This window comes from Eulemur rufifrons, chromosome 24 (assembly GCF_041146395.1).
Source record: "Eulemur rufifrons isolate Redbay chromosome 24, OSU_ERuf_1, whole genome shotgun sequence".
NCBI classification, from domain to species: domain Eukaryota; kingdom Metazoa; phylum Chordata; class Mammalia; order Primates; family Lemuridae; genus Eulemur; species Eulemur rufifrons.
In genome coordinates this window covers 15,145,507-15,159,838 of record NC_091006.1, presented here as the reverse complement: position 1 = coordinate 15,159,838, position 14,332 = coordinate 15,145,507, and the positions used below count along the sequence as shown (strand labels likewise).

The 14,332-nt window shown below is 50.3% G+C and overlaps 1 protein-coding gene across 1 annotated transcript; it reads right to left on the bottom strand.

Annotated features, from left to right (window-relative positions):
* Positions 1–1,009: 1,009 nt before the first annotated feature.
* GP6 (glycoprotein VI platelet) lies at positions 1,010–13,998 on the bottom strand. Its single transcript, XM_069458041.1, has 8 exons — positions 13,965–13,998; positions 10,365–10,397; positions 10,013–10,270; positions 7,804–8,088; positions 4,543–4,551; positions 3,222–3,272; positions 1,740–1,790; positions 1,010–1,245 (listed from the first exon to the last, which is right to left on the bottom strand). Exons 1-8 carry the CDS (start codon positions 13,996–13,998, stop codon positions 1,010–1,012), a joined length of 957 nt encoding a protein of 318 aa, XP_069314142.1.
* Between the last annotated feature and the right edge of the window lie 334 nt (positions 13,999–14,332).

Here is a 14,332-nt window from a genome sequence, read left to right as displayed (position 1 = left end):
AGCAACAGAGAGGATCCAGCCTGCGGGAGGGGACCGCCCCCACCACATACCGGGACTGGTGACAGTGACGGGGAAGCATTTCTGGTGTGATCCCACATACTCCCTGGGACAAATGACCCCACACAGAGACAGGAGGGTATCAGGGAGCAGGGCTTCATTTTCTTTTAATTTTTATTAGGGTGAAATTCGCATAACATAAAATTAAACATTTTAAAGGGAATGCTATGTTGACATTTAGCACAATACACTCCCAGTGTCGCACAACCATCACCTCTAGCTCCAGAACCTTTTCATCAGCCTAACATAAACCCTGTGCTGATTAGGCAGTTATTCTTCGCCTGTCTGCCTCCCTGTGCCTGGCTACCACCGTCTGCTTTCCCTCTCGAGGGATTCGCCTGCTCTGGCCTTTAGGGCAAGGTTGGGACTTTGGGCTCTTTTCCTAATATGAAGGGAAGCCATTGCCATGTTGGTACAGTTGTCATTTTACACTCACAAAAGGGAATAGCATGACCAGCTGCCAGAAGGGACCAGGCCTGTTGCGAAAACCAAAAGATTTGCCAGACTGCAGCCTAAGGTGGGGTGAGGGTGCGGAGCAGGCTTGGGGATAACAGAGACGAGTGCAGAGGGCCAAGGGGGGAGCATGGGAGGGATTTGCACGGAGGAAGGGACAGCGTCAGCCGTGAGGGCTGGGAATGTTGGTGATCAGTGTGGGGCCCACACGAGAGAGGGTGGAAGAAAGCGGCCAGTGTGGCCCAGTCGGGGACCATAGATCCACGGTGTGCAAGACATCAGCGAGGAGACTTGGGCCTCCAGATTCCTTCCAGCCCCCGTGGGAGGGGCTCCTTGGACAGGGGGCCAAGCAGACGCCGACTCAACAGCTCCTTGATGGAGCCCCAGAAGAGGCCCCATGGCCCCCCTTTCCACGGCCAGAGCCTCTGCTCTCCTCCCTCACGCTCCACACACATCCACATCCATCTCTCGGGTCCCGCCATCCCTGGAGCGCTGACAGTTATGAATGTAACCCCTGGTGACGAACATCTGGTCGACCTCTGTCTGGACAGCTGTGTGATCTCTGGGTCTGGGGGAGGGGTGGGAGTGGCCTCTGCACAGCTCGGACCCTGCGCAGCAGGGGTCTCCTCCGGCTGTGCCAATCCTCTGCCAGAATCCCCGCCAGGAATATGAGGATCACAGCGCCAAGGCATATCCGCGCCAGGTTGCCCCTGGTGTAGTGCAGCCGGGCGGGGGCTGGAGCCATGAGAGAGAAGGGGCAGGTGGTAAGAGCCCATCTCCAGAACCGTCTGACACTCTATTATCCTCTACTATGCGGATGCCAATCTCGTTCCTAGGGGTCCCTTCCGTCGCCACCAAAAGTCAGGGCTGGATGGCCCCAATTGTCTAAACTAGCACCTGTCCCTGTGTCCCCTCACAGGCCCCCCGATACCACCCTCCCCAGACACAGACACTGCCTGGTTATCTGACCACTTGCAGAGGGGAAGACAGTAACCAGGGATGGGGCAGAGATGGAATCTTTCTTCCTCTGGCTCTTTGGAAAATCTCAACCTTCCTACCTGACCTTACCACCCAGTTCTGAACTCCATATGCTGATATTCCGCCCCATCCTCTTAATATTTTACACACCAGAACCCAAGATCACAGAGTTGTAGCCCTGCAGAGGGAAAGGAGGCAGCTTTGGGTGAGGAGCGAGAGGGCTGTGGGTCTGGGGAGGACGACTTACTCACCGCTTGGAGAGCCTGACTCCTTGGTACTGGTGGTGATATTCCTAGAAGCTTCTGGGAACCACAAAAGGCTACGTGTGAATAAATGGAACCATCTCCCCTAGCCCTGTCACTGTCCCTACCCTGAACAAATGCACTTGGGAGGCAGAATTCTATGGCCTTTAAGAAGAGCATAAACTATAGCACCAGGCTGCCCAGATTGGAGCCCCAAGTCCACCCCTTATTAGATGTGGGACATCTGGCAGGTGCAACATCTATGAGCCAGTTTTCCCACCTGTCCAATGAAATTAATGGCATCAACATTATCATAGGTTGGTGTGAAAATTAAAACAACAACAATAGTCGTGCAAACCACAGTGCTTGGCATAGAATCAGCAACCCCCACACGCTGGCTCTCTTAGTATTCCACAAGTATTTCCTGAGACTTGCCAGGTACTCGGCCATGTGCTGGGCCACAGGTCCCAACAATTAATAAGACATGGTCCTTGTGGGGTTTCCAGATTACTGGAGGAAACCAAGAAGAGATCGCTTTAATATACTGTGAAAATGGCTGTAATAGGTAGCCCACCAGGCACTGAGCAAGACTAGAAGAAACCCCCGATCCAGGCTGGTGGGCAGAAGAGGCTTCCCTGGGAGTTGAAGCCCTGGGGAAGTGGAAGCAAAGGCAGAGCGAGGGGTTTGGGTGCAGAGTCGGGGAGGATATGGAGCACCGGGAAGATGCAAAGCGACTCCGCGTGGCCCAGCACAGCACGAGGAATGCATGGACGGAGGGCAGACACGACTGAAGGGGCCAAGAGAGATGGGATATCTAAGCCCATTGAACAGCAGGCTGAGGAACCCCGCTGCATCCTGAGGGGGAGTGAAGGGTCTTGAGCTGAGGGTGGGGAGGATCCCACCATAGTGTTGCAAAGAACTCTCTGGGATCAGAAGTCTAAAGAAAGCCAGAGTCCCGTGGGCCCAGCGGACAAATCTAGCCTACCCTCTGGGGTTCTGTCAAGGTGTTCTGTCTTAAAGGAGATGGAGGCTTTCCAGGAAAAGCGAGGGGAAAGGAAACTGCAGCGCAAGCAAAGCGTGTGTGCAGAGGCCTGGGGCAGCAAGATGTACCGTGTCCAGGCACCTATGGGCTGTGTGGGGCTGAAGCACACGCAGGCTCTACATGGAAACAGTGGGAACACGCCTGAACACTTAGAGCCAATTCGGAAGGGCCGGGGCTTTACCTTGAAAGCAGCATGTGGGGATGGGAGTGGTCTTCCTGCCACGGCCTTGGCTCCGCCATCTTTACGATGGCCACATTACCCAGAATGCTCCTGTTCCCCAGCCCCGGGGCCCACCTCCGCCACGTCCTCTGCCACAAATCAAGGACTCGCTTGGGAAGAGTCAGACGCTTTAGTGAAGCAGGTTAAAAGCCCACAGGCTCAGATAATGGAGGAGAGAGCCCCACCCTCAAGCTCCATTCTGCTGAGCTTTAAGTGCCTGGCTACTCACCGGTTGTAGAGACTTTGCTCGTGGGTGACACGTTCTGTTTCCTGGAGGCTTCTGGGGACCCCAGCAGGAGGGTTATAAGGAAGAGAAATAATGTCAGGTCTTCCCAGAGGGTCCCCACTCCCCACAGCGCTTGTGAGATGTCTAGGCTCCCTGAGGCCCCCTTGCCTGACACACACGGCGCAGACACCGAGGAAGCAAGTTCTCAGGCCCTAAGACGTATTTCCGCCCCTCAGTGGCTTACTAAGAAGCGACCATCCACCCAATGATGGACATCTGGGTTGTTTCCACTTTGGGGCTATTATGAATAATGCTGTTGTGAACATTCACGTACAAGTTCTTGTGTGAACTTAAGTTTGCAGCCTTCTTGGGTACGCGCCCAGGAGTGGAGCCGCTGGGTCATGTGGTCACTCTATGTTTGCCTTCTCGAGGAGCTGCCCGGCTCTCTTCAAAGCACCCGCACCATTTCACATTCCCACAGTCGTGGAGGAGGGTTCCAGTTTCTCCAAATCCTCACCAACACTTGTTTTTGTCCATTCGTTTGTTTGTTTCATTTTTAATAATTAGAGCCATTCTAGTGGGCAGGGTGAATTTTACGGCATGTGAATTGTATTTCAGTTCAAAAATAATAAGTGAATCAGCAGGTCTCTGAGCTGGAAGGAAGAACATGCAGATACCAGCTTCTGAGCACAGGACGCCCCTCCCTACTAAGGCCATTTTCTTAACCAGCCACCAGCCACGAAAATACTTCCTGAACCCCCTCAGCCTATATAGTTCTTGTTTAGGGTGGGGACCGTGTCCAGGAGCCTTTTTTTTTTTTTTTTTTTCTTTTTTGAGACAGAGTCTCACTCTGTTGCCCAGGCTAGAGTGCCGTGGTGTCAGCCTAGCTCACAGCAACCTCAAACTCCTGGGCTCAAGCGATCCTCCTGCCTCAGCCTCCCAAGTAGCTGGGACTACAGGCATGCACCACCATGCCTGGCTAATTTTTTCTGTATATATTTTTAACTGTCCATATAATTTCTTTCTATTTTTTAGTAGAGATGGGGGGGGTCTCGCTTTTGCTCACGCTGGTCTCGAACTCCTGAGCTCAAACGATCCACCCTCCTCGGCCTCCCAGAGTGCTAGGATTACAGGCGTGAGCCACCACACCTGGCCTCCAGGAGCCTTTTGTGGTGAGCAAAACCCAGCTTATGCTCAACTACCTGGGTATAATGAGAGCATGGGTATCATTTGGTCTTTGTTACTTCTCTTCCTGTGAGATTTGTTAATAAACCTTGTTTTCATTTCAATTTATTAATAAACACAGTACATGGTACATGCATGCCATGGAATTCTACTCAGCAGTCAAAAGGAACATGCTGTTGATACACATGTTGGATGGATCTCAAGGGCATTGTGCTGAGTGGGGGAAAGGCAATCTCAAAAGGTTACATACCAGCTGATTTCATTTATATATAGCAAAACTACAGAGATGGAGAACAAACTAGTAGGTTTCAGGAGTTAGAGATGGCAAGGGGTGGGGGATGTGAACATAGAGGGGCAGCCCAGGGAGGTCTTTGTGAGGGCAGAAGAGTTCTGTGACATGAATGTGGTCATGGTTACACAGATCTACACATGTGAAAACTGACATAGAACTACACACCTACTTTATGCCATGTCAAATTCCTGGTTTTTATGTTGCAGTCTAATTGTATTATAGAGGCTGTAACCATTGAGGGAGACTAGGTAAAGGGGACATGGGATCATTCCATACCATCGTCACAAACCTCCGGGGACTGTATTTCAAAATAAAAATTTAAAAAATCTAATCAGAAACATGCACGCATGCGTGCGCGCACACACACACACACACACACACACACAGTGTGCTACCGCTGTACATGTCCCTGCCTCCTTTGGTATAAGAGTCCTGACCCTGCCCTCAACTCCATAAGTCCATTCTTATCAACCTTGGCTCTTGCTTGTTCCTCGGTCTACCCCGGGACGCGGGAAATGTCAGCAATGCCCAGCCTAGCGCACCGTTTCCTAAAGCACAGGCTGATTCCAGCACCCCGTGTTCAGCTGAGATGCTTATGAACGTGAGGGAACACCGTGCCCCACACAAAACTCAGTGCCGTGGTTCTCAAAGTGGCACCCGGGCCAGCAGCATCAGCCTCGCCCAGTAACTTGTTAAAAATAAAAATTATTGGACTCGTCCCAGACCTACTGAATCAGAAACTCTGGGGGTTTAGCAATCTGTTGTTTAAGAAGCCCTCCAGGTGATTCTATTGCCCAGGGAAGTCTGAGAACCACTGACCAATGGAATCAGAGGCTCAGAAGCAGAGTTGAGGACCTCACAATTTGGCAAGCCACTCAGAGCATTCTTGTGTGTGTGTCAGACATTGCAAGCCATCGTCCTAGGCCAGGACGCGGGGCGGGAGCAGTGCATTAATGTCTGTCTACGTAGGAAACCCACCCTCCTTACAGCCAGAAATAAAGGATTTTTAAAACAAAGCAAATTTATGAAAGAGACAAATCGAGAAATCTAGGCAGAGAGGGGCACAGAAAGGGGGTCCATGTGTTCACACCCCGGGCACCAGAGAGAACCCTCTAGACCTTACCTGTTACGGAGGAAGGTGATCCTGCTGGTAACTGGCTAGGGGTCACAGAGGTTCCTGAGAAATCAGAAAATGAGAGAAGTCTGTGCTCTATTCGCTGTGGGTCCTGAACAAATAAAGAACTATTTCTGCGACCCAGTTTCCTCACCTTGAAAATGAGCGAGAAGACGGTTGTGGGTGTTAGATAGAATTTGCACAGCGCTCCTGGCATGCCCTGTAGCTCCACCCCTCCTTTCTGAACCTCAGTTCTATCCCTCCTTCTAGGTCCCTGTGACTTATACCCTCACCTTGTCCTTAGGGGCTAAACTGGCTCCTGGAAAGTAGAGACAGGAACCGTGGCATCAGTTTGGGGTCAGGGGCAGGGATCGCAGTGTGCGGGGAAGGGGAATATCTAAGAAGCAAAACACAGTCCCCCTCCACCTCCCCACACCCTGCAGCCACTCCGGCCTTGCAGCTACACTAATCTGCCAACGTCCATCCCATCACAGGGCATTCGCTCCTACGGTTCCATTCACCTGCACCCGCCCCACCCACTCCACCAATCTAGTTGTCTCTTACTCTGCCCTAAGATCCAGAGCAAATGTTGCTTCCTCCGGGAAGCCTTCCCAGACCACCTCTCCTTCTGGCTTCTAACACACTGTGTACTTCCAATTCAGAGTGCTTATCATAGTCACAATTACACATATGTTGGATGCATCTATGATTACAGACTGATCGCTCTACTGATAACTATGTGTGCGGGCACACGCGTGTGTAAGAGAGAAGAGACGGTGCACTGAGAGGGAGACTCAGTCAGCCCCCAGCAGAGCACCAGCCACAGCATCAGCACTGTTTAAATATGTTCCATGAAGGAAACATTGGAACCCAAAAAAAAAGGCAAATCCGTAACGACAGAAAATCAGTGGTTGCCTGGGGTCAGAGGGGGAAATAAGGAGCCACTGTCGATGGGAGAGAGAGATGGAAAGGGACAGGAATGCTCTAAAACCACACCGTGGTGAGACAGCACCACCCCGTACATTTACCAAAAATCATTGACCCATACACCTCACACAGGTGAATGTTATGGTATACAAATTATGCCTCTATAAAGCTGTTAAAAATTAAGGGTACCTGAGTGGGCTACTTCATACATTTATCAAATATTTGTAAAGCATCTCCTCTGTTGCCAGAAACTGTTACTGGTGCTGGGAGTTACAGCAGAAAGAAATCAGACAAACCTGTCTTTCTGGTGCTTACGTCCTAGAGGGTGGAGGGGAGACAGGTGATAAACATCCTAAATGAGACAACGTGTGCATGTTACACGGTGTAGGGGGGTGGAGAAAACCAAGCCGAGAAGGCGGCTAATGTGCACCGGAAAAGTTGGAAGGTGGCTTTTGGTGGAAGGTCCGAAGGAGGCAACGTGAGGAACCATGAGACTATCTGGGGGGAAGACCCCAGCAGGTACCAAGTCCCCGAGGAAGTAGTGAGCCTGCATATTCTGGAAAAGCAAGAATCCGGGTGTGTCTGAGGCTGAGGGTCCTTATACGTGGCGGAGGGAGGCAGAAGAGTGTCAGAGAGAGAGGTTTAAAGATGCCGCCCTGCTGACTTCAAAGATGGAGGAAGGGAAGAAGTCGCCAAAAGCCAAGAACTGCAGGGGACTCCAGGAGCTGGAAAGGACACGGGAACAAATTCTCCCCCAGCACCTGCAGAAGGAACCAGCCCCGTCGATGCCTTCACTGCATCCCAGCGAGACCCACTTTGGTCGGACCTCTGACCTCCAGGATGGTGGGGTAGTAAATTGGTAACACACTTGTGTTGTTGTCAGCTGGTGAGTCCGTGGTAATTTGTTACGGCAGCAACAGAAAACGCGTACATCCTCCTGCAAAGCTGACCGGAGCCTGGGGCTTCCCTGCCTCCCACCTCCCGTGCAGCGACGGTCCCTGCCCTCGGAACTGCCTGCAGAACCTACAGAGGCTGAGGAAGAAAGGTCTGGTCTGCACACCCCTTACCCGTGACCACGAGCTCCAGGGGGTCGCTGGGGGCCGACCACTCGTACGGGGTTGAGCTGGAAAAGCTGTAGCATCGGTAGGTTCCGCTGTGAGCAGCAGTCACGGTGATGATGGGGAAACTGGCCCGGTACCACATCTCGGGATTCTTGTAGGGCTCAGGGTCCCCCTCCTTGTACAGAGCAAATTGGTCAAAGCCATATGGAGTCTGACACTGGAGGGTCACGTCCCCTCCTGGGGACACTGCCGGGCTGGGCTGGGCTAAGAGTGAAGGCTTGCTGTAAACTCCTGGGAGAAAAGGGAACTCTGATGTTAAAGAGGGCGGTGGCTGGTGTCTCCGCTGCGAGGGGTGGGGAGGTCCTGCCCCCCGCCCCGTCTGGCTATATCCGTCCTGGAGCGCTCATTCCCCTGCCCAAGCTCACAGACAGGGGAGGTCGGCTCACCGAGACGATAAGGGAGTGTAGCTGTGTCACATCCTAGCGCCTGGGCTCTGCCATTTAGGGGCTGTGTGGCCCTGGAGGTAAATCTCCCTGTGTATCTGTGCCTCAGTGTCCCCTACCGTAAAATGGGGATGATTGAATGAGGCAATGCATATAAAGTATTTAACAGACTGTGGAAAGCATACCAAGCACTCAAAATTTTTGGACAGTATAGTAACAAAATTGTGTAAATTTATACGGTATTATAAGCTTGTATTACAGTATACAGAAGTTATATTGTCAACTTGTATTAAAGTACCAGCTTCAGGTGCCATCCTGAATTCACGACATGTATCAATTCATTGAATCCTCACAAAGACCTATGCGCTCATCGCTATTAATATTCCTATTTTATATATGAAACCGAGGCACATGGTGTTAAATAATTTGTTCAACACTAGGTAACAATACTGTGTTGTATACTTGAAACAAACAAAGGTAACTATGTGAGGTGACAGGTATGTTAATTAGCTTGATGGTGGTGACTATTTCACAGTGTATACGTATTTGAAAACATCAAGTTGTACACCTTAAACATACACAATTTTTGTTTGTCAATTACACCTCAATAAAGCCGAAAAAATTTTTTAAAATGTCAAAATCAATAAATCAATAACTTGTCGAAGGTCATACGACAAGTGGCAGAGCTGAAATTTGCAATCAGGGAGTTTGACTCCAGGGTCTCCACTGCTGCACACAAACCTGCACCCCTCTAATTTGAGGCTAGCGTGGTGACGCATGCCTGGCACCCAGGAGTCATCAAAGCAAAAGCTGCCTGATAATGATGGCTCATTCATTCGTTCAACAACGTTTTTTCTTTTTTTTTTTTTTTTTTTGAGACAGAGTCTCACTCTGTTGCCCAGGCTAGAGTGAGTGCCGTGGCGTCAGCCTAGCTCACAGCAACCTCAAACTCCTGAACTCAAGCAATCCTCCTGTCTCAGCCTCCCGAGTAGCTGGGATTACAGGCATGTGCCACCATGCCCGGCTAATTTTTTCTATATATATTTTTAGCTGTCCATATAATTTCTTTCTATTTTTAGTAGAGATGGGGTCTCGCTCTTGCTCAGGCTGGTCTCGAACTCCTGAGCTCAAACGATCCGCCCACCTCGGCCTCCCAGAGTGCTAGGATTACAGGCGTGAGCCACCGCGCCCGGCCTGGAATTAACTTTCTTAAAAAACAAAATGGCATTAAAATGTTATTCAGGCCGGGCGCGGTGGCTCACGCCTGTAATCCTAGCACTCTGGGAGGCCGAGGCGGGTGGATTGCTCAAGGTCAGGAGTTCGAGACCAGCCTGAGCGAGACCCCGTCTCTACTAAAAATAGAAACACATTATATGGACACCTAAAAATCTATATAGAAAAAATTAGCCAGGCATAGTGGCGCATGCCTGTAGTCCCAGCTACTCGGGAGGCTGAGGCAGTAGGATCGCTTGAGCCCAGGAGTTTGAGGTTGCTGTGAGCTAAGCTGACGCCACGACACTCACTCTAGCCTGGGCAACAAAGTGAGACTCTGTCTCAACAAAAAAAAAAAATAAATAAAAAATAAAATGTTATTCACATTGATTCATGAGTTTAGTGGCACCACCACCCGCTAGGCCAATGCCTCACTGGTGTCACCCTAATCCCAGCCCTGTGGGATTCACTGCCCTTGACATCCCCTGCGTCCAAAGCTGGGGACCATGCAGCCCAGGGCCCCGAATCCAGCCACGCCCCAGCCCTTCCCCTCCGGGTACCAGTGGCCACCAGCTCCAGCTGGTCGCTGGGAGGGGACCAATGGCCGGCGGTCTGGTAGGAGCAGCGGTAGAGGCCGGCGTGCTCTCTCCTCATGGCCGGGATGAAGAGGAAGGCCTGGTCCTGGTACTTGCCAGACCTCAGCTTCTCTAGGCGGTACAAATCCACGCCCGGAGGCCCGTGGCACCGGATGGTCACCGACTTCTCCAGGGGCACCAGGGAGCTGGGCACGGCCTGCAGGGTGGGCTTGGGGAGTGCTCCTGGGGGAGAAGGGGACCGGGGCCAGCATCCAGACAGACCCCCTCCCAGGCCGACCCTGCCCACCTCCCACCCCAGGGACGCCAAAAGACTCACCGCTCTGCGAGCCCACCTGCCCCAGACACAACCCTGAGGAAGGAAGAAAAGGATCAGATGTCAGGAACCCGCTTTAGTGGACACTGCCTGCCTGCTGGGCACGGCGAGGGTGGGACGTTGGCACGAGTTCCCTTTATTCGGTTATTATTTTATTTTTTCCAAAGACACACATATGCACGTAATTTAACTAAAAGAAGCCAGTCACAAAAAGCCACGTGGACTCACTATTAAATTGGAACTAATGGATGAGCACACACATGCACAGAGGGAAGCAAAACTCAGTGAAATCAAGCAGCGGGGAGGGGGGAGGGGGGAGGAGGGGAGGAGGAGAAACCAGGGATTCCTGCCCCACACTGGCCAGCTCCAACCGCTGCCCTCTCCCACTGCACACGCGTCTGACTATTTTAGCTGTGCCTCTGAGTTCCCTGGGCATGGCACATTGGCTTCCTCCGTGGCGGTGAGGATTTGGAGCACTGATGTTGCCGGCTCCTTCTTTTCCTCCCTGCAATCTCCCAACATCCAGTAACACCCACGTGCATATACGGCAGTAGCCAATTGTACAGACAGGTATTGTAAATACTTGCCTATTGCTGCATTTTATTCATTATGTGTACAATAAAACCTCTCACTAATGGGATACGCTGGGCCCCAAAATTCATCACATAAAATATGTAAATGGGTCATTGGGAAATTAACACTTTTCAGTCATCTACACGGTCACAAGAAGCACAGCAATAAAGACAGTGAAAACTACCCTCGACTGACCACAATGAACTGAGAAAACCCTCCAGCGACCACAGAAAGCCACTTCCTCACTCCAAGCCTGTTGCACGGTGGGGAAGAGAAGGGCCCCCCCCCCCCCCCCGTGAGAACGGCGCTGCTGCGCAGGGCGGAGTCTCTTGCGTTGTATGTCAAGATGTCCCAGAACCGTAGATTTCCCACTATTTTGTCCTTTTTTGGTTAAATCAACGTTCTGTGATTACATTATTATGACTGTGCAAATACTATTCACATCTGAGGATTATAATGTTGTATGTATACAATTTTCCTGTTTGCTTTCCCTGGAATCAATAAATGCCTGATTTATTTCCATCTGCACAGTTTTCCTTGACCTTGTTGCTAATCTTTCCATAATTCTCAATAGCCTGTCTATGTAACTTTACACAACATCTACCAAATTGCATAATCTATACATTTCGATTTTTCCCTTGGAGGCGTTCCCCCTCGCCCGTCTTTCCTTCTGTCTGAACTAACTTTTCTCTGGGCTAAACACCTGCCCACTTTCTCCCAAGCTCTGATTTTCTTTTTTGTCTTTCTCCTGAACTAGTAGCATGATCTCTTTCAATCTCACTAGGGTTGCCATATTTGGAAAATAAAAATACAGGACTCACCATTTGAATTTCAGGTAAACAAGGACTCTTGTTTTAGTATAAGTATATCCCATGAGGTATATGTTAAAAAAAAAAAAAAAGAAAGAAAGAAGTACTTCTTTATCTGAAATTCAAATTTAGCCTGTTTCATCTTGCAACCCTCATCCTTACACACAGACAAAGGTGGGATTGTTCCCATTATAAACATGAGGAAACTGAACAGAGAGGCTGAGCAACCTCCTTTAGCTCACACAGCAAGAAGTGGCTGAACCCAGATCGTCTCTGACTCCAGAGCTGGGAGAGTGACGCCATCACCAGCCGCCAACTCCCCCTCTGTGCCCACCCCAGGTGCCCTCTGCATCTTGTACCCAAGCTCTACCTACATCTCTGCCTCCCCTCCCCCAACACAGCCCACCTCAGTCTTTTTGTGGGTCCCCTCCACCCTGCAACCCTGTTTGGAAGTATTCCTGGCACCGTGCTGAGCACTTTCTATGTCTGGACTCCGAGTTGCCGTAATCCTACTGGTTAGCAACCATTATTGGCCCCATTTTATACATCAGGCTATTGAGACAGCATCTCACCCACAGTCCCACAGCTGGTGGAAGGTAGATTCAAACACTAGCAGCATAGTTTACTGGTGAAGAACGGGGACTTGCAAACTCATAGGAGCAGAGAGTAGAACAGTGGTTACCAGCGATGGCTGGTTGGGGTTGTGGAGATGTTGGTCAAAGGATAAAAAGTTTCAGTTAGACAGGAGGAATAAGTTCTGGAGATCCATTGTCCATTGTGGTGACTATAGTTAATAACAATGTATCGTCTACTTGAAAATCCCTAAGAGAGCAGATCCTAAATGTTCTCATCACACAAAAAAAAATTTGAGGTAATGCATATGCTCCATAGCTTGATTTAGCCTTTCCACAGTGTACACATACATCAAAGCATTATAGTGGTACACTATAGGTATGTACGATTTTTATTCATCAATTAAAAAATAAACAACCAGCCCCCTCCCGAAAAAAGAAAGAAGATAAAGATTAAAAAAAACACACACACACACAAGTGTAGACCTGGTGTGAAAATTCCTTAGTCTGTGTTCGAGCCCTCGCTGTGTGCCCTCAAACCAGTTACTTCACCCCTCTGGGTCTCGGTTTTCTCATTTGTAAAATAAGAGTCACTATAGACCCTACCTCATTGGCTGTTGGCGATTAAATGAGTTAGTGCCTGTTAATAATAAAAAAAAAAGTAGATAACAATATCTAGCCCGCAGCAAATGCTACCTAAGAGTGTGTTAAAGAATGAGTGAGGGAGTAAGCAAATGAATGAACGAACGAACGAATGAGAGGGCGTCAGTATTCATAGCTTGCCCTCTTATCCCCAAGAACACAATGGTTTCCTTCCTGCTTACCCTCCCTTTAGTGGTAAATTCTCCTGAAGAAATGAGGAAATAATGCACACGACAGGCCTTGCGCAGCCTGATGCAGAACAGACAGGAGAAATGCATCTGCCCTCATCGCCTGTTTGAGGGAGACTTTTTTTTTTTTTTTTTTTTGAGACAGAGTCTCGCTCTGCTGCCCAGGCTAGAGTGAGTGCCGTGCCGTCAGCCTAGCTCACAGCAACCTCAAACTCCTGGGCTCAAGCAATCCTCCTGCCTCAGCCTCCCGAGTAGCTGGGACTACAGGCATGCGCCACCATGCCTGGCTAATTTTTTCTATATATATTTTAGTTGACCAGATAATTTCTTTCTATTTTTAGTAGAGACGGGGTCTCGCTCTTGCTCAGGCTGGTCTCGAACTCCTGACCTCAAGCGATCCTCCTGCCTTGGCCTCCCAGAGTGCTAGGATTACAGGTGTGAGCCACTGCACCCGGCCTGAGGGAGACTCTTATTTGCAGCACTACTGTAAGGGATACTAGCAAATTAAATCTACAACCTAGTCCTGATATTTAGGGGGAAAAAAAGCAACTGAGTGTCATGGAAGAAAGTTGCCACCAGCACTAGGAGACCCGTGTTCACTTCCTGACCCAGCCATGAGAAAACTGGAATGAATCATACAAACAAAACACGCCACCTCTCTGGGACCCAGTTTTCCCACCCAACAAATGAAAAGACTCTTGTGCCCCTTTTGCTCTGAAATTTATCGCTGATGCAACTTTAAAAAAAAAAAAAAATTCTCTGTCTGGCAGTTCGGTGCCTGTTCCTTCGGCACTTCCCAGATCCACCCTCAGGACTCACCAAGACAGAAGAGGGCGGGCAGGGATGGAGACATGGTTCCTCAGCCCCGGCCTGAGCTCTGTGGCCAGGGAGGGAAGTCGTGGGAGCCTGGGGCACAGGTGCAGAATGTGGCGAGGGTGAAGGACGCTCTCCCCGCTGGCTTTTCCTAATGGAGACTCGTGGAGCTGCAGCCGCCTCCTCGGGACAGTGACTTGCACACGGGCTCCAGGGAGCCTCGCTTATCTCCCGTGGCCAGCCTGGAGCTGCAGCATCCGTCCGCCTGCTGGGGCAGGGTCTGCGTTCCCCTTCTCCCATAAACTCACCAACAGTCACAAGGGAAATGCAAATCAAACGACAAGGAGATATTAATTCACACCTACTAGGGTGGC

Excerpts from the sequence above, each read along its gene's own strand:
- GP6 (XM_069458041.1), bottom strand. The coding sequence starts at position 13,998 with ATGTCTCCATCCCTGCCCGCCCTCTTCTGTCTTG. Across the intron at positions 8,089-10,012 it reads GCTGGAGCTGGTGGCCACTG|GAGTTTACAGCAAGCCTTCA; the intron begins GTACCCGGAGGG and ends CTTTTCTCCCAG. Across the intron at positions 1,791-3,221 it reads GAGCAAAGTCTCTACAACCG|AAGCTTCTAGGAATATCACC; the intron begins GTGAGTAGCCAG and ends TGTGGTTCCCAG.